At 39.7% G+C, this 19,147-nt stretch overlaps 1 protein-coding gene across 4 annotated transcripts in view; it reads right to left on the minus strand.

The window, feature by feature from the left end:
• Nucleotides 1-19,147, minus strand: part of ATP9B (ATPase phospholipid transporting 9B (putative)) — a 217,092-nt gene that overhangs the window by 137,726 nt on the left and 60,219 nt on the right. For all 4 annotated transcript variants that reach the window (XM_079941711.1, XM_079941710.1, XM_079941712.1 and 1 more), the window contains 2 exons: nucleotides 18,376-18,427; nucleotides 4,011-4,105 (listed from right to left, as the gene is read on the minus strand). In XM_079941711.1, the coding sequence (XP_079797837.1) occupies nucleotides 4,011-4,105; nucleotides 18,376-18,427 (147 nt within the window). The remainder of the gene's footprint in view (nucleotides 1-4,010; nucleotides 4,106-18,375; nucleotides 18,428-19,147) is intronic.

Consider the following 19,147-nt stretch of genomic DNA (forward strand, 5'->3'; position numbering starts at 1 on the left):
AAAAGTAGCACTGCATGAATTGCATACTCTGACTTTCTAAGTATTTTGCAATTTATACATATCTGTCACTAATAAAAATGAGGAAAACATCCTTATAATATTGAATATAATAAAATGTACCTCCTGTGATCACAGCAAAGGGAATATTCAAAAATATAGATAACATCATAGTAGAATTTTAAATAGTTTCTTAAGATATCGTTTACAAGCAATAAATTATGCATGCTTAAAGTGTACAATTTTCTGCATTGGAATACAAGCACGCACCAACAACACCACCAGGACCAAGGGGTGGACATTTCTAGCAGTCCTCTGCACGCCCCTCCCCGACACTAGCCTCTGTCACAGCTGACCCACTCTCCTGGAATCCAGGTAGTGCCATCACATACCACATACTCGTCGTTCGGCTTTTCTTTCAGAAAAATTCTAATACAGTATCTTAACAATGCACTTCTTTTCTAACACTCTCAGCGAATTAAATCTGCTACAAAGGATTATTCTGTGCAACTGCTTCCCAGTGTGCCCTGGAGCACCTGTGACTGCTGGAAGTGAGGTGCAGAGGGACAGACTCCGAGGTGCGGCCTCCAAGCCTGATGGCAAACAGAAACCCTCCGGTCACTTGGGGTTCGTGACCTTTCCTCCCCCTTCAATCCTGGAGAGACCACTTGAGGACGTGCACTAGAAAAACGAGAAAGCACAAAGAGGAGGAAAAAGGCAAGCGCGCAAGAGCAGCGGGAGCCCAGCAATGGGCTCAAAGCACGTTAGAAAGTCAACAGGCTCCACGACTGTCTCAGGATGAAAACTAACCATTTTAACAAGTAGCGTGAGAACTGCAAGCTGGGTGTCTTCAGGGACAAGGCGACAGCACAGATTTATCTCACCACGCGAAAGAAGGAAGAGCACACAGAAAACACTGGGAGTCTGAGTGAGGCTGGAGAGAGCAGAGAGGAAGAGCCTGGGCAGAGAAAACTGCGGCCCAGCTGCAGGCTCTATTAACAAGGGCTTACTGGACCTCACTCATAAATCTATCGTTCAGCCACACAGATTTCATGATGTGATTGAACTCTCTTCTCTACGGGTCCATGTGCGGGGAATATTTTAATAATTACAAGACAGTAAGTGCTAATGGCCAGCCTCTCACTTCTGGACTACCCGCTGACAAACACTGACAGTGGTTAAGATGATAAATGAACACTGGTGGGAGAACAGCCTTCTGGCACAACACAAAATCCACAAACAAAAAGGAAAACGTATAAATATTTACCTAAACAAAAGTTAATTTTAATATTTACCTAAACAAAGTTATATGGCAAAAGGTATTTTAAAGCGAAAAGTCAGGAAACAGGCTGGGGGAACAGGTTTGCGACACGTACTCACTCGGCAAAGGTTTGGAGAACCCTGCACACTCACACACTGAGGGCGAGAGTTTAAAGCTGGAACCTCCCAGGGCAATTTTAGAATTGTGCTAAAACAGTGAGCTATTCAGCAAACGGTACTGCTACGACCAGCCAGCAGGTTGTTTTACGTTTGATTTCCTACTCAGAGCTCGACTCCAAACAAATGCTAGCTGGACTGGAGAGTTCATGTGTAAAGGAGGAGTGATTTTAAAGTAACCATTTAAAACATAGTCATGGAGTGGAAATGGTCTAAGCATAAAACCAAAAGCAGTAACTATTTATTTTTTTAAAAATATTTTTATTGAAATATACTTGACATATAACATTGTATAAATTTAAGGTGTACAAGTCAGTTTGATGCATTTACGTATTGTAATATGATCATCACCATAGTAATAATTAGCACTTCTATCACATTACATAAGTAACTATTTTAAAGACTATTGTAAAATTACTGTTAGGTCACCTTATATAAGGATGCTAAACTTTTATACGGACAACAGAAACTATAAATGAAAATATTTAGAAGAGATTAAAACAAACGAATGAAAGATGATTCGCAAACTATATATAAAGACCTCTTTAAAAACATATAACAGGGGCTTCCCTGGTGGCGCAGTGGTTGAGAGTCCGCCTGCCGATGCAGGGGACACGGGTTCGAGCCCCGGTCCGGGAAGATCCCACATGCCGCGGAGTGGCTGGGCCCGTGAGCCGTGGTCACCCCAACAAAGTTTAAGAACAACTCTTGGAAAGATCAAGTTTATCCACAAGTTACTGAATTAAGAAAATCAAGATCAACAGGTTTTGAAGGAAGAAAAAAATATAGTATTTACAATATCCAGCATCCAACTAAAAATTACCAGCTGTGCAAGGAAGCAGGAAAGTGTGACCTGTAACAAGGAGAACATTTTTTTAAGAAGAAACATGCCCAAAATAACAGAGACAATGGCATTAACAGACGAAGAATAAGTGTTGTAAACTGCTGAAAGATTTAAATGAAACTATGAACATATTAGGAAAGAAAAGTATTCAAACAATAACAAAAATGGGTGACCAGGTGGAACCTGGTTCCAGAGATTAAAAATACAAGATTTGGAATAAAAAAATGAGCTGGGTGGTCTTAACAGAAGACTAGACACTGCACAAGATAAAATTAGTGAATCTAAAGACAGAGCAAAATGAGAATTCCCTGATGCTCCAGTGGTTAGGACTCCGTGCTCTCACTGCTGAGGGCCTGGGTTCAATCCCTGGTCAGGGAACTAAAATCCCAAAAGCTGTGCAACTAAAAAAAAAAAAAAAAGAGCAACCGAAACTGTCAAAATTGAGTCACAGAAAGAGAACAAGACTGAGAAGAGAGCAGCAGAAGCTCGACACCTGCAGGAACAGCAAGTCTAACACACTTGTCGCTCGTGTCCCAGAGACAGGGGTCTGCGCAGAAAGGAGGACGGAAAAGAGAAGAAAACCAGGAACCCACAGCTCCAAGAAACCAACAAACTCTAAGCAAGGAATGAATTTCAACCTTGGTACTACCTAAGTACAGGCAATGGAAGATACCTAAAGAAACAAAATACTGCCAAGCCTTATACATGCCAAACAGATTTAGTTTCCAGAAAGTACAATATTTACAATAAGGAAGGTTCCTGCTATTCACAGTAATTAACTGTAAGCTATGTGCAGTAGCTATTCCTATCAAATCCAACCCATCTAAGGAAAGTGACCAAATCCAGAGGATTCAATTTCCTTTCCCTTAACCAACAACTGCTTGGGTCCAAGGTCATTCTGAAGACCCTCAATCTTTCTTTACTCTCCAGTGAATATCAGCAAATCATGTAAGATAAAGCTTCTCTCATTCAGATAAATCATACGTATAACACAAAACAAACACCAAATGACCACAACCGTGATTTTGACTTAAAAAAAAAAAAAAAAAAAAGAAGTATAGCAGTTTAGGAGGTTCTGAGCACTCGTGAGATCTGTTTCAGAGATCACTAAAAACACTGAGATCCGTTAAGTACTGTGCCCTCTGGTCCCACCTCTTGCCCGTTCCCCAGGCAGCAAAGGCCAAGCAAGAAGTCCAAAGGTGTCTTTCCCCTTCTCACTCTGCCGAGACACACAGGAACACTTCACTTCCCCCTCCCTAGGAAGGAACAATTCACTTCCCCTTCACCTTCAAAGGGAAAAGCTGAAGTGGACAGGCTGGTGTCCAAGGCTGGGCTAAGCCCACGTGCGTTCTACCAAAGCAGTATCTGAACAGCCTCCTGGGAGTCAGTCAGTTACCAAAAATGGATGTAGCTAACCCCACCAAGAGTTCTCGATTTCAAAGATTACTCGCATGAGGGGGGGTTTTAAAAATAGAAACAAAAAGGAAAGAGAAAGAAAAGAAAGAAAACCTAAGAGTCAAGCCAAAAGGAACATTTAAAACTATACCTCAAAAAGGTTATGTGCTAAGACACCAGAGAAATTACGTGGGCATAATTTTCAATGAACTTAGTAACGAAGAAATTATTTTAAAACATTATCAACACATTAATTAAGTTGGTATAAACAGAACTGTATCTACTGCACAGAAATGGCCACTACAGTAAATGATGGAATAATGACAGCAACACTCACCCCCAGAGCCGGCAGCCTCTGCGTGCAGCTCACCGCCACTTTCAGCTTCCAGTCAGTTTCACCATCGAGTTGATCAGTTCGAATAAAACATGAACCTTGGAATAAGAGAGGAAAAACTCCTAAGTTACAGGTACTTTAAAGCCACAATTCACAGCACAGTGGGATACAGAAATGATATATCTACAGATTCCCATTAACAAAAAATCCTTAAAAGTACTATTTATTTGACTCACAAAATGAGTCTGCTGAAAAGATAGAAGTCATTGTTTATTCACTTGTCTCCTAGTTGGTGTTCTAGACTATTAAGGTTTACTAGTAATAAAGGTTTACTTTATTTTAGAAAGACTACATTGATCATTTCTACCTTTAGCTTATGTTTTGATAATAACACAATAATAAGTAAATATACAAAAATACCCAAGAGTGTGTGATATAACTTTGCTAATAAAATATATGATGTACCACTATAAAACATATGCTCAATAATAAAAGCACAGCTAAAATGCTAAAGCCTGAAAAGAGCTACTGTCATACTCACAACCCCATCCAATTTTAAACATAAAAAATATTAAATTACAGAAGTCCATTTACTCTTTGCCCATGCTGTCACACCATTTCTTATAACGTATCCTCTTACACAACAGCAAAGCACAAAACACATACATACAGGGCAACTGTGCAACATTATTAATCATAACCAAAGGAGTGGGAACACAAAATCAGGGAATCAGCTGAATACAAGGGAGCACATGCAGCAGTGAAAAAAAAAAAAAAAGCAAAGAAAGGAAGGAAGGAAAAAGAGACAGAAAGGAAAAAGAAAAAGAGATGAGAAAGGCCTCCATTTCTACTGAGAAATCTCTCTAGGATATATACCATCTAATGAAAAAAGCCAGGTGCACAACACTGGGAACAAAGTAACACCAGCTACTGGAGATCAAGGTGGGGAAAGCGTGAGTGAGTGTGTCTGTATGCGCGTGTGCAGGGAGGGACACTGCCCACAGGAAGGAAGGGGAAAGGGGAGGGGCGGGCCAGAAGCAACACCTTGGGGAGTGCATCCCATGTTACACTGTTCGCTCTGAGATCATACATGATTCACATAATTAAAAAGCCAAATCACATCAAACTTCAAAAAAGTGACCCCGAAAATATAAAAGGAATCAGATAAAACTAAGTAACAAATTAGTAGTTTAACCACATAATGAATTCAAGTGACTTTTGAGGTTTTTCAAAAATTTAACTGTAAAATAAAATAGTTGCAGAAAGCCACACAAGCAAATGTACACCTTACAAATTACTACAAGATAAATATCTTGTGCACAACTGTGAGACCCCTTAGGAGATGCTGCATGTGCCCCGACCCCATTGCAGCCCCTTCCCTGCTTGTAAAGCAGCAGGACTGTCAGTTGTACGTCCCTGTGCAGATGTACATCCTTAGCACCACTGCAGAGCCCACTCTGGGAATGTCTGTAAAGTCACTTTTCACCCCAGGCCCTCCCCACCCCTCCTTCCAATTTGTCTGCTGAAAGGCTGGTTCTGCGTGTTGCTGACTGAACACTCAGGGTCCAGGCCAGCCTGCTCCCCTTCCCTCTGTGGGTCCTACAACGCTGGCTCCTGCACACGGAGCCCAGCTCAGACTCCACTGACCCTCAGCAATGCTGCCCTGCTTCTGTCCAGAGGTACAATGGCCTGCTCTTCTCTGATGCCAACAGCCCTTCATGCTTAATGCCCACTAGAGGTACCCATTACTGCACCAGAGGGTGCAGAAGGCAGCAGTCTATCCTTCTTTTTCACCTTTTACCTGGAATAAAATGTAAAAGGAGAGGCCTCTGCTCTTTGGATCCAGTTGGCTCACCTGGTGGGAAAGTTCCTATAAGAAAGCACTGACTCCTGTTGTTATCTACCCACATTTCAAGGCAATGAACTAGTACCCTGCCATCCTCAGAAGGAGACCCATTAGGCATGTGTGTGTATGTGTGTTTGTGTGTGCTGAATGAGCTCCAGTACTTGAGGAGTTTCACTCCAATGCCATTACTATTATTATAGAGTCTCCAGCTGTCCCACCACTGGGGGACAATCTCCAGAGTTACCACATTATTAGATAGAAATGTCCAGTGTTCCAAAAAAAAAAAAAAAAAAAAAAAACAACCAAAAACAAAAACAGGAGAGTATGGCCAACTTAATGGAAAAAACTTAATCAACAGAGACTGTCCTCAAAAAAGACCTGACGGCAGTTCTACTAAACAAAGACTTTAAAGCAACTGTCTAAAAAGATGCTCAAAGAACTAAAGAAAGATGTGGAGAAAGTCAAGAAAACAATGTATGAACACAATGGAGATATCGATAAAGAGAGAGAAAACCCAAAAAGAAATGAAAAAGAAATTCAAGGGCAATGAAAATTTCACTAGAGGGAGTCAAAGGCAGATTTGAGCAGGCATAGCAAAGAATGAGCAAACCTGAAGATAGGACAATGGAAGTGATCCAACCTGAGGAACAGAAGGAAAAAGATGGGAAAAAAGTGAACAGAGACAAACGGACCCATAGGACACTGTCACGTGGACCAACATATGCACTGTGGGAGGCCCAGAAGGACAAGACAGAGAAGAAGGAACAGAGAGAATATCTGAATAATGGCTGAAAACCTCCCAGATTTGATGAAAGACATGAATATAAACTCCCAAGGACCCCAACAAAATCCAAGCACAGAGACACGTTCTTTTGTTGCACTTTGCAGATGCTATGTTCTTTCACAGATTGGAAGTGTGTGGCAACCCTGCATCAAGCAAGTCTATCAGGGCCATTTTTGCCAAGAGCATTTGCTCTATTTGCATCTCTTTGTCACATTTTGGTAATTCTTGTAATATTTCAAACTTTTTACTATTGTTGTATTTGTTACGATGATCTGTGATCATTGTTCTTTGATTTTACTATTGTAGTAAAATTGTTACTACAAAGACAAAACTTATTGTTTTTGTTTTGTATTTTTTAATTAAGGTTGTACTTTTTTTTAGACATAATGCTACTGCACACTTAACAGACTGAAGTATAGTGTAAACATAACTTTTACAAGTACCAGGAAACCATGCCTGTAATATGAACTCAAACAGACCCACACCAAGACACATTATAATCAAACTTTCAAAGACAAAGAGAATCTTGAAAACTGCAAGAGAAAAGAGAATTATCATATACAAGGGATCCTCAGTAAGATAACCACCAGATTGCTCATCAGAAAGAGATGGAATTTCTATGGAAGCCAGAAGGCAGTGAACCAATCAACTCCAAGTGCTAAAAGAAAAAAACTGCAACCAAATATCTTCAATCCAGCAAAACTGCCCTTTGAATGTGAGGGAGAAATCAAGACATTCTCAAGTAAACAAAAGCTGAGGAAGCTGGTGACCACTAGACCTGCCCTGCAAGTGCTCAAGGCAGTCTGGTAGGTGAAATGAAAGGCCAGTAGACAGTAACGTGAAGCTGTGTGGAGAAATAAAGATCTCAGTAAAGGTTACTAATGCATGGCAATTATAAAAGCTACTATTATTGTAAGAATGGTTTGAACTGCACTTTTTCTACACGATTCAAGAGATTAATACATTTAAAGAAATTATTAGTCTAAAAGCCAGAATTACTGTAACTTGGTTTGTAACTTCTAATCTTGTTTTCTACATAATTTAAAAGGTTAATGCATTTAAAATAATTATTAGTTTATGTCTTGGGAACACAGTGTATGAAGATGTAATTCTGTGACATCAACACCTGAAAGGACGGGGATAGAACTATAAAGGAGCAGAGCTCCGAATATACACAAAAGGGAATGAGAAAGGAATTTAAATATTTTACTACGAAATATCAACCAGAAAAGACAGTAATGTAGGAAATGAAGGAAAAAAAAAAAGTTATAAGGCATAAGGAAAACAAACTGCACAATGAAAGAAGTTGCTCCTTATCAGCAATGACTTTAAATATAAATAAGTAAATAGGTAAATATTATTCAGACTCCTACCAAAGACAGAGACTGGCAGAATGGACAAAGGCGCGATCCAAGCACATGCTGTCTGCAAGAGACTCACTTTAGATACAAAGATACAAAGAAGCTGGAAGTGAAAGGATGGAAGAAGATATTCAATGCAAAACAGTACAGCAGTTTCTAAAAAAGTTTTTTAAAGAATTACCATATGACCTAGCAACACCCAGACCTACACTTCTGGGTGTAGGCCCAAAAGAACTGAAAGCAAGGTCTGAAAGAGACATTTGTGCACTCATGTTCATAGCAGTATTATTCACAATAAATAAAACATGGAAGTAACCCAAGTGTCCACTGATGGATGAATAGATAAGGAAAATGTTGTATATACATACAATGAAGTATTATTCAGACTGAAAAAGGACAGAAATTTTACAATATGCTACAACATGGATGAACCTTTAGGACATTACACTCAGTGAAACAAGCCAGTCACAGAAAGACAAACACTGTATGAATCCAGTTACCTGAGGGTCTTAGATTGTCCAATTCATAGACAGAAAGTGGAACGGTGGCACCAGGGCTGGGGCTTATGTGTATTTTATGTTACGTGTGTTTGAACACAGTAAAAAAGAAAAAAAATAAATTCACTTCAAAAGTAAAACCATTCACCAACCTTGAAAAAAAATTACTATAATGCTACAGTAATCAAGACAGTGTGGTATTGGTGAAAGAGTAGACATAGATGAAGGGAATAGAATATAGAGAACCTTTAAATAGAACTCCATAAATATAGTCAAGTAATCTTTGACAAACTAGCAAAGGCAGTACTATTGAGCAAAGATAGCCTTTTCAACAAATAGTGCTGGAACAACCAGACATCCATACACAAAAGAAATGAATCTAGTCACAGACCTACACCCTTCATAAAAAATTAACTCAAAATAGATCACAGACTTAAATGCAAAACTATAACAGTCCTAGAAGATAACCTAGGAGAAAACCTAGATGACCTTCGCTATGGTGGTGCCTTTTCAGATACAACACCAAAGACGTGATCTATTTAAAAAAAAAGCAAAAACTGATAAATTGGACTTCATTAAAATTTAAAACTTCTGTTCTGCAAACATATCAGCAAGAGAATTAGAAAACAAGGCACAGACTGGGAGAAAATATTTGCAAAACACACATCTGATAAAGGGCTGTTATCCAAAATATATAAAGAACTCTTAAAACTCAACAATAAGAAAACAATCCAGTTAAAACATGGGCCAAACCAGAACAAAGAAGATACAGAGATGGCAAATAAGCATATGAAAATATGCTCCACATCACATCATCAGGGAAATGTAAGGTAAAACAACGAGACGCCACTCCACACCTATGAGAACGGCCAACCTCCAGAACACTGACAACACCAAGGCTTGCGGGGATGCGGAGCAACAGGAACTCTCATCATTGCTGGTGGGGATGCAAAATGGTGCAGCCACTTCGGAAGACAGTTTGGTGGTTTCTTACAAAGCTAAACATAATCTTACGATACGATCCAGCGATTGCACTCCTTGCCATTTACCCGAAAGAGCTGGGGAACTCATGTCCACACAAAATCCTGCATGCAGATTTTATACGAGCTTTATTCATAACTGCCAAAACTTGGAAGCAACCAAATGTCCTCCAGTAGGTGAATGGATCAACTATGGTAAATCCAGACAATGGAGAATTATTCAGCGATACAATGAAATGAGCTATCAAGTAATGAAAAGATAAGAAGGAACGTTAAATGTTTATCACTAAGTAAAAGAAACCACTCTGAAAAGGCTGCATACTATGTGGTTTCAACTACGTGACATTCTGGAAAAGAAAAAAGCCACGGAGACACTAAAGAGATCTATGGCTGCCCAGGATGGAGTTGGGGGTAGAGGTAAATGGGCACAGCACAGAAAATTTCTAGGACAGTGAAAATCCTCTGTATGATATATATAATGATGGATGGATGTCATTATACATTTGCCAAAACCCATAGAATGTACTACACCAAGAGTGAATTTTCATGTAAACTATGGAATTTGGGTGAGGATGATGTGTCAGCGTCAGTCCATCAACTGCAACAAATGCATCATCTGGTGGGGGATGCTGATGATGAGGGAAGCTACGCAGGTGTGAGGGCATGGGGCGTACTGGAAATCTCTGTACCGCCTTCTCACTTTTTTTTGTGAAATTAAAACAATAAAGTACAGGGCTTCCCTGGTGGCGCAGTGGTTAAGAATCTGCCTGCCAATGCAGGGGACACGGGTTCGAGCCCTGGTCCGGGAAGATCCCACATGCCACGGACCAACTAAGTCCGTGCGCCACAACTACTGCGCCTGCGCTCTAGAGCCCGCGAGGCACAACTACTGAGCCCGCGTGCCACAACTACTGAAGCCCGCACTCCTAGAGCCCGTGCTCCACAACAAGAGAAGCCACCGCAATGAGAAGCCCATGTTCCACAACCAAGAGTTGCCCCTGCTTGCCACAACTGGAGAAAGCCTGCATGCAACAATGAAGACATAACACAGCCACAAATAAAAATAAATATAATTTTAAAAAATGTACAAAATAAAAAAAATTTTTTAAGAAACATATTCAGATTAACACAGAAAATATACACCAAACATATTATACAAACTTTTTTCTTTGCAGGAAAAGAACACTGCAAATAACTGAAACTGCACTACAGAAATTCACATTTAAATTTATATTTGAACACCCGCAAAGATGGAGACTACTTTCCATTGTACTTTTCTCATATCTGTATTTCCGAGCTCCCCTTCCCCTGTCTATCAGTGTTTGCTCCTATCCATCAATTTCATGTAGAATTATACTACTGATCAGCGCAGTTCAGCACCAGTGTTGCTCTGGTGAACAGCTGACTGCAAACGTGGTCCTGCAGTAGAGCTCACAGTGCATGTCCTCTCCACTTCAGCAGCTAATTTCATCAACAAGTTATCTCATGGCCTTTTCCCTTTTATCCAGAGGAAGAGGTTGCCATATGCCAGGTCAGCTTTCAGTAGTGATCACTACAGCAAAACAGAAGCATTAGACGGTGGGTACCCCTCCAGGGTGAGGCCCTGGCCTTCGCCTGGGAGCTGCAGGGAGATGGAGGCCCTGATTTCTCGGCTGCACTGGCCTAGAGCAGAAGCTTCCTTCACATGGAACTGGGGTAGGTCATGGCTAAAATTCCACAGGATCAATCTGTTCTTATCAAGAAAGATCTCTGAAGAATATTAAAACAATTACTTTCAAAAGATATACAACTGAATACTGAAGATTTATTTTAGGGATTTTCCTCGATGAAACAATCCTCTAGTGATTTTCAACCAGGGGCGATTTTGCCCTCAGGAAGCGTCTGGAGACTTGGTTTTCACAGTAGGCGCTGGGGGTGGGGGCTGGAAGGGTGCTCCTGGCACCCGAGGAGTCGAGGCCAAGAATACTGCTCAACACCCTGCAGGGCAGAGACAAGCCACCACTACAAAGAAATAAATACCAGGCCCCAAACGTCAACAGTACTGAAGGCAATTCAAAACTTAAAAGCTGGTGTAGCAGTGGGAAGAGCCAGTCTTGGGCTGAGCACTGCCTAATAACCCACTCACTGAGCTCCCTGTCCAGGTACTTCACCTTATGAAGGTTTTCATGTGCACAGTGGAAAAAATAAGACTTACTCTGGAGTGGTGGTGTAAAATTTAGAGGCAAATCTATTGAAATCTGCCAGCGAATGGTATACACCAGGAACCTATTAATTCCTTAGCTAATTATTTCTGAAGTTTGGGGAACTAGCTAAGGTAGCTATGTAAGAACACATCTTTACACAGCTTAGCCCAGTGCCCCTTTTGCACAATGTTCTAAAACTAAAATGGGTCCGTGCGAATCCACATCCACCCCTAGAAGAAATGGACCCCTGCACATCTGTAAGCATTTCCTTGCTCTCTTACTCTGCGTAAATACCAAATACTTTTCTCTTGGAGCCAATGCACTTTCAACTAATTACAGCCACCAGCAATTCAGCATCTGAAATGCGCCCCACTGATTCCTTAACCAAGTGCATTTAACCCTTTTAACTACCGATGGCACAGGCATTAGTGTTGCCAACATGAAACTAGGAGATTCATACAGGTTAAGTCACTTCTGTAAGACATAATAAGATAGAGAGCTAAGAAAAGATTTTTCAATCACCTATTTTATCAGTTGAAGATATATCTATGAGACCTTCATCTGATTTCATGCACTTTGAAAAATATATCTAGTTATGTAAATAAATTTTCTTATGTATTACTTGTCAAAAGATTTATGGGGCTTCCCTGGTGGCGCAGTGGTTGAGAGTCCGCCTGCCGATGCAGGGGACACGGGTTCGTGCCCCGGTCCGGGAAGATCCCACATGCCGCGGAGCGGCTGGGCCCGTGAGCCATGGCCGCTGAGCCTGCGCGGCCGGAGCCTGTGCTCCACAACGGGAGAGGCCACAACAGTGAGAGGCCCACTTACCACAAAAAATAAAAAATAAATAAATTAAAAAAAAAAAAGATTTATGATAAGGAGAATAACTGGTTTCAACTAAAAAGGAGTACTAGGAAATTTGCAGTATCCATTATTTTACACTTAAACCTTTTACTCAAGATTGATTTTTTTTTCCTCTTAAATATATGCATGGTTATATATATCTGTATGTGTGTGTTTTATAAAGTATAAAAGCAACTTAAAAGGGATTGGATTCTAGATTCTGTATGACACAGACTTTGAGACATCAATGCCAACAGCTCTGCTCCAGGTTTGCTTTCTAACATAGAAAATAGGAAAAGGTGAGAATATCTACAGTCTCTTAAGTTTCAAACATTTTGTGTTTCTAAAAGTGAAACTAATACCTTATGTAGATGTCTATAAACTTATTAAACACTGGAAACAATATACTTGCCATTCTTAAAAGTAAAAGGGTATGCCTATGCCTCATGTTAAATAATTACACACTATTTTTAAAATTTAGAGGAAACTGACGTATTACTTATCTTCAAGTACAATTACATTACTAGGCTCACAGTAACTGATATGATTTAAAGAGACAGAGAGAAAGACAGAGAGAGGGAATGAACTGCAGCAAAATCAGAAGTATGGCCAACTTGACTTGTCTTACACAAAGTATATCTAGTAATTTTTTCACAGCAAGCACTAGCTACAACTGATGTCAGTTAAGGCTCGGTAAAAATGAATTATTAAATTGGTCTGCTTATATCCTATTACTGACTTCTTATGAATACTTGATTTTATTTGGTATAATTGACAAGAGTTGACAGCAAAGGACAGGTTTAATGACAATCAAATGAAGATCAACTCGTGTATATGTCACCTAGGAGAGCCGCATCAAGTGGTGATAAAGTAATTGATGGGACACTGTGACACAGGGCACATGAGTCTGTCATATGTTGTAATAAGTTACCCTGTAATATTAGCAGACTGCCTGCAACAGCTCACAAATCCAATAGGTCTGAAAGAGATAGCTACAGTATGTGCCCAAGAAAAGAAAAATAGACATTGACTTTGCATATATAACACCAGATCGTTTGCCATTAAACTTAATTTCTAAATCATTTATATGGCTTAATGACTCTGCATGAAATTTTTAAGCTGGTGGCAAGATGAATAGCACCACGGAGAGAATGTGGATGAGTACAGTGTCATTTACCTACCCCTCGCCCTCTAACAAGTGACAGCTGAGCTATTGTAATATGTCCCAAACACTTAAACGATAATGCCATCACTTAGGAGGCAAGTGAAAAAGATATTGGCATTTATAAGAGATTGATGAAAATTAGTTCTAAAGCATTAATTTCTCTTAATACCACTAAAAGAATTGTGTGCATTCAGGAGATATTTGATCTGAATTAAGAAACTGATGAAGCAATTGATTAATTGGAATTTAAGCCATCAGTCACCAGATCCATCAACAGCCTCATTTACATTCTAAACAATCAACTGACGGCCCAACAGAATACCCTGTATTAATACACAGTCAATATGATGCCACGAAGAGACTCACTGAGCTGTACTGACAAACGCCCAGTGGCTATCGTCCAAACTCAACACGCTGCGTAGATTTAAGACTTTCATACTGGCTAGGGTTTAGAGATTCTTACTATAACAGACAGTGTATTACCAGGGTTTTCTGAACTGAAACTGAAAAATAATAAAGTAATATTAACAGTGTTAGCAGATACATAAAAAATTCTAAACATGTAAGTTTAAAAACAAGGCTTTAATTTAAAACCTTAAATAATTATGTAAAGTCACACAAACAGAATTTCTAAAGCTAAGAAACCTTGATTGAAAGCAGTGTTATGACACATTTTACACAGCTGGGAAGCTGTCTGGTCCATTTTATAAAGAGAAGAAAAATATCATGAAACAGTAATCTGACATTTAGTATCTCCATAAGAGTAACAGTAATTGTTTTAACAATTTAAATTTGACAGAAAAAAATCATAAAACTGAGGAATATAATAGAACCACAGGTTAAAACAGATGACAGTAAGGTCCTAAACTTGGAGCCATTAATAACCTTCCAGGAATATGTTAAATAGTAAAAATTTAGCATACGTGTATATTATGTACATTTTTCTGAGGAACAAAGTGATAATTCTTAAGATTCTCAGAAAGACCCATGACCTCCAAAATATTAAATATCATTACCCTACAGAAAGAAACTGTCCCTACGACATAGAATACAAAGCAAAATTTGAGGAAAAAAAACATTTTTAAAACATAATCAATTTGGTTATAACGTTATTTATCTGTAGTTGGCACATCAGAGAGTATCTCACTTGCCTAATTCTCTAATATTCTCTGCATGTTTTGCTATCTTATTACGCCATAACAGTGATACGGTGGCTGAAGAACAATTTCTGAAACTTCAGCAAACATTTACTAGCCCTCAGAGTCTTCCTCTGAAAAATGGACACTTCTAACAACCTTCCAGCTTTGAAGAGATGGATTTGTCCACACTTTGTCTCCTCACATAGTCTGTATACTCTATTTCTTCTATGTTAATTACCTAAAGCCATTTCCACATTGAGCATGATATTCTTAATCTTACATACATTCCTACCATGATCACTACAAGGGCAATTAAATATAAATGTATCTCCCGGGATTTCCCTGGCAGTCCGGTGGTTAAGAATCCGTGCTTCCAGGCTTCCCTGGTGGCGCAGTGGTTGAGAGTCCGCCTGCCGATGCAGGTGGGACACGGGTTCGTGCCCCGGTCCGCGAAGATCCCACGTGCCACGGAGCAGCTGGGCCCGTGAGCCATGGCCGCTGAGCCTGTGCTTCCGGAGCCTGTGCTCCGCAACGGGAGAGGCCACAGCAGTGAGAGGCCCGCGTACCGCAAAAAAAAAAAAAAAAAAGAAAAGAAAAGAATCTGTGCTTCTGGTGTAGGGCACACGGGTTCGATCCCTGGTCGGGGAACTAAGATGCCACATGCCAAGTGGTGCAGCCAAAAAAGAAAAAAAAAGTATCTCCCAAATGCAAACTGTTTGTTATTCATTATACTGAATACATTTACAAACAAAGACAAAGAAATCATAAATAAGTAGGGATGGCAGTGTAAACATCTCTGAAAACCCGTTCCTCCATAACTGTAATGACAACATAAGCAAAAATTGTCTAAAGCAACTTTTTCAAAACTCTGGAAAATAATCAAAGACTTGCAACAATCCCAGGTGCACTTATTCAAGAAACACGGCTAAATCTAGCTATGAGTGAGATGTGTGGTGTTTTGACTTGTCCCTTTGCCAGTACCCTGCCCCCAGTCAAACTCCACAGTAGCTGAGCAAATCAATGGTCTGGTAGCCACTGAGGGGAAGAAACCAGGGCTAGGACTCCCCAAACCCCACGCCCAGACAACTGTAACCACCTGATCAGGTAGAGCTTGTCTGGATTTGACTCAACCCACAGTTCATTCACTGAGAATGTGTTTTCCCTGGAATGTTTGTCAAAAACAAACAGTGGCCATTGTTTAATGTCACAGCTACCTTGGGTGGTGGTTAAAGCTGGGGTAAACAACAAGCTGACCAAAAAAATTTAAAAGAAAAATCAGATAACAAGGAGCAAAAGCTCTATCATATTCCCAAGAGCCTAGAAGGCCACCTGCCAGTGCAGGGCTGCACACAATGCCCTTGAAAACCCGAGAGGCCCGAATCTCTCACACCTGGCTGACTCTGAGGCTCTGTACAAGCAAGTGAAGGCAAAGGCAGAGTTTTAACTGCCTGACACAGCTCTGCAGGTGTTAAGGGAACACTAGCTATTTGTAAAAGATAAAACTTGCAACTCTGGTACTTAATAATACTTCTCTGTCATACAGAGTCCACTTGGTGACAGAATGGGAGGGGAGTCTGTTCCACACAGACATTAAGGAGCCTAAACTGAGGGAAGCTCTGCCATCTTCAACAGGCAGCTTCCAAGGTTACCCTGGTCATGGACACATAACCAGTACAGGGAAAGCCGAGGCTGGAAGTGGTACACATGACTTTCAGCCACCCTCCTTCGGCCATACCTCAGGGCATGGCCCCATCTAACTGGACAGGAAAGGGAAATGGACTGGAAAAGTAGTTCTCCAGTCTCCACCCTATGGGCAAAACAAAACCACACATTAAACAGCACACAATAAAGTAAAGGTATCAAGTGTACAGAGGTCACTTGATTATTAGGTGTAACTGAATTCTGCTGTTAATGGCAGCCTCATCTTACGATGTAAGTAATCATAACTACAGTTGGTGAAAAGAGAAAACATTTTTCTTCTCTCTCATGACTTAAAATGTCCTTTTAAAGAAACGCTGTTTAGGAACTTTGCTGGTGGTCCAGTGATTAAGACTCCTCGCTCCCAACACAGGGGGCCCGGGTTCGACCCCTGGTCAGGGAATTAGATCCTGCGTGCCACAACTAAGACCTCGCATGTGGCAATGAAGATCCCGCATGCCACAAATAAGACCCGGCACAGCCAAATAAATAAATTTTTTAAAAAATACAAAAAAACAACAAAAAACCCCCCACTGTTTGTAAATGGAGAAAAAACTAAATCAACAACTCTAAATTTTAACCATGTCCTTTCTAGAGTTTTCATGCTACAAATAATAATACATATGCTGAGCTTCCCATAAAAATATTGCTCATTTATGCAACGAAGTCAGAAATATAAGGCAGAAGGAACTTTGGATATTACTTGACAAACCTCTCATCATTTTAGAGATGATGAAAATGTATGACCACGTGGCTAGGTCATATAATTAGAAATTGGTCAAAGCAGACTAGATTTTAGGTTTCCTGATTTCCAACCAATGGATTTTTTTTCCTTGACCACATGAGGCTTCCTTCTCATTACCCCTTTTGCACCTTCTTCTTATTGTTTAAAGCTCTGGTCATATAAGTATCATTTTTTCTGTGAAGCCCATTTCAACTCACCTAGGCAAATTGTCTGTTCCCTCCCATTACCCCTACATGTCTTTTATTTATTTATTTGTTTGTATATTTATTTTTGGCGGCATTGGGTCTTCATTGCTGTGCATGGGCTTTCTCTAGTTGTGGCAAGCGGGGGTTACTCTTCGTTGTGGCGCGTGGGCTTCTCATTGTGGTGGCTTCTCTTGTTGCAAAGCACGGGCTCTAGGCACACGGGCTTCAGCAGTTGTGGCATGCGGGCTCAGTAGTTGTGGCACGCAGGCTCAGTAGTTGTGGCTCGCGGGCTCAGTAGTTGTGGCTCACAGGCTCCAGAGCACAGGCTCAGTAGTTGTGGCGCACGGGCTCAGTTGCTCCGCGGCATGTGGGCTCTTCCCACACCAGGGCTCGAACCCGCGTCCCCTGCATTGGCAGGAGGATTCTTAACCACTACGCCACCAGCAAAGCCCTCCACATGCCTTTTAATATTTATACTATCTATACAATCAGAGTATTGCTAATCGTCAATGTGTGTACTTCCATAAATAAGTAGATCATAAACTCTTTGAAGAGAGCAACTCGGTTTTACTCCCTTTTGTATTCTAAGCAACAGGTAGTGCCTGGCATATAGTAAGTGCTAAATAAATGTTTGCTGAATGAGAAATAAAAGTGCAAATGCAGAATAGCAATCAAGTTTTGAGGAACATCACCATCTATTTGGATATCAAAATGGATTCGAATGAAAACTTTCACTTGATATAGGAAAGGATATTTTTTAAACCAACATATTACACAGTAAAATCATTGTTTTAAACATAAACAGTTAAATGTGATTTAGAAATTAATGAATTCAATATATTATCAAAGAAAAATTCTTACAAGAATAAATTTAACTTTTATCTTTCAAAATGAAAATTAAACTGCCAAAATACCAATCATCAGCAATAAAAATAAAAATACCTGCTTTTTCTGATGTCCTAAGAAATACCATGTCCGATGGAATTCTTTGATTCTGCAGAGTAATATAAAATATTAATTATCTATATGCAAGTCTACAAATTAACACAATTCCATTCCAAAGGAGAAATAGCTCCTAAAAACAACTAAAATAATGTTATATTTCAACTCTATGCTGAAACAATTAACATCCATAATTTGTATAATAAAAATGAATATTTTAACTCATATTTTAGTTAGACCTCGAAGTTTCTTTCCGCATCAATGAACCACGTAAATGGCATTTAGTGATGACCTGAAAACTACTTCATTTCCTGAAAAATGTTAAATATTACCATTTCTGTGGCCTCTGTTGTACCTCAACTCACACGTACAATATAACAGTTACTGCCTTATAAAAAAATGACGGCCTCCCTATCAGACTAATGACCTAGAAAGTGAGGACAGTGTTCTTCCAACACCTAACACAAAACAGAGCATATCGAAAACGAAACACTTAATAAATGTTGAATGAAAGAATAAATGTACAACTGAGCAAACAAAACCCCACAAATTTGAGGAGATATTCTTTTTACAAAGCAGGAAAGGAGAAAAACTCAAAGGTCACTATTCATACATTTATTTAACCCCTATTACTAATACTAGTATTAATTAGTATTACTAATAATAATTAGTAATACTAATTAGCATTAATTAGTTGGGAAAGCTATACAAACTAAAAGAAAATATAATTATAATAAGAATACTTCACGTAGTTTCATGAATTATTTATATT

This window comes from Stenella coeruleoalba (genome assembly GCF_951394435.1).
Source record: "Stenella coeruleoalba genome assembly, chromosome: 14".
NCBI classification, from domain to species: Eukaryota; Metazoa; Chordata; class Mammalia; order Artiodactyla; family Delphinidae; genus Stenella; species Stenella coeruleoalba.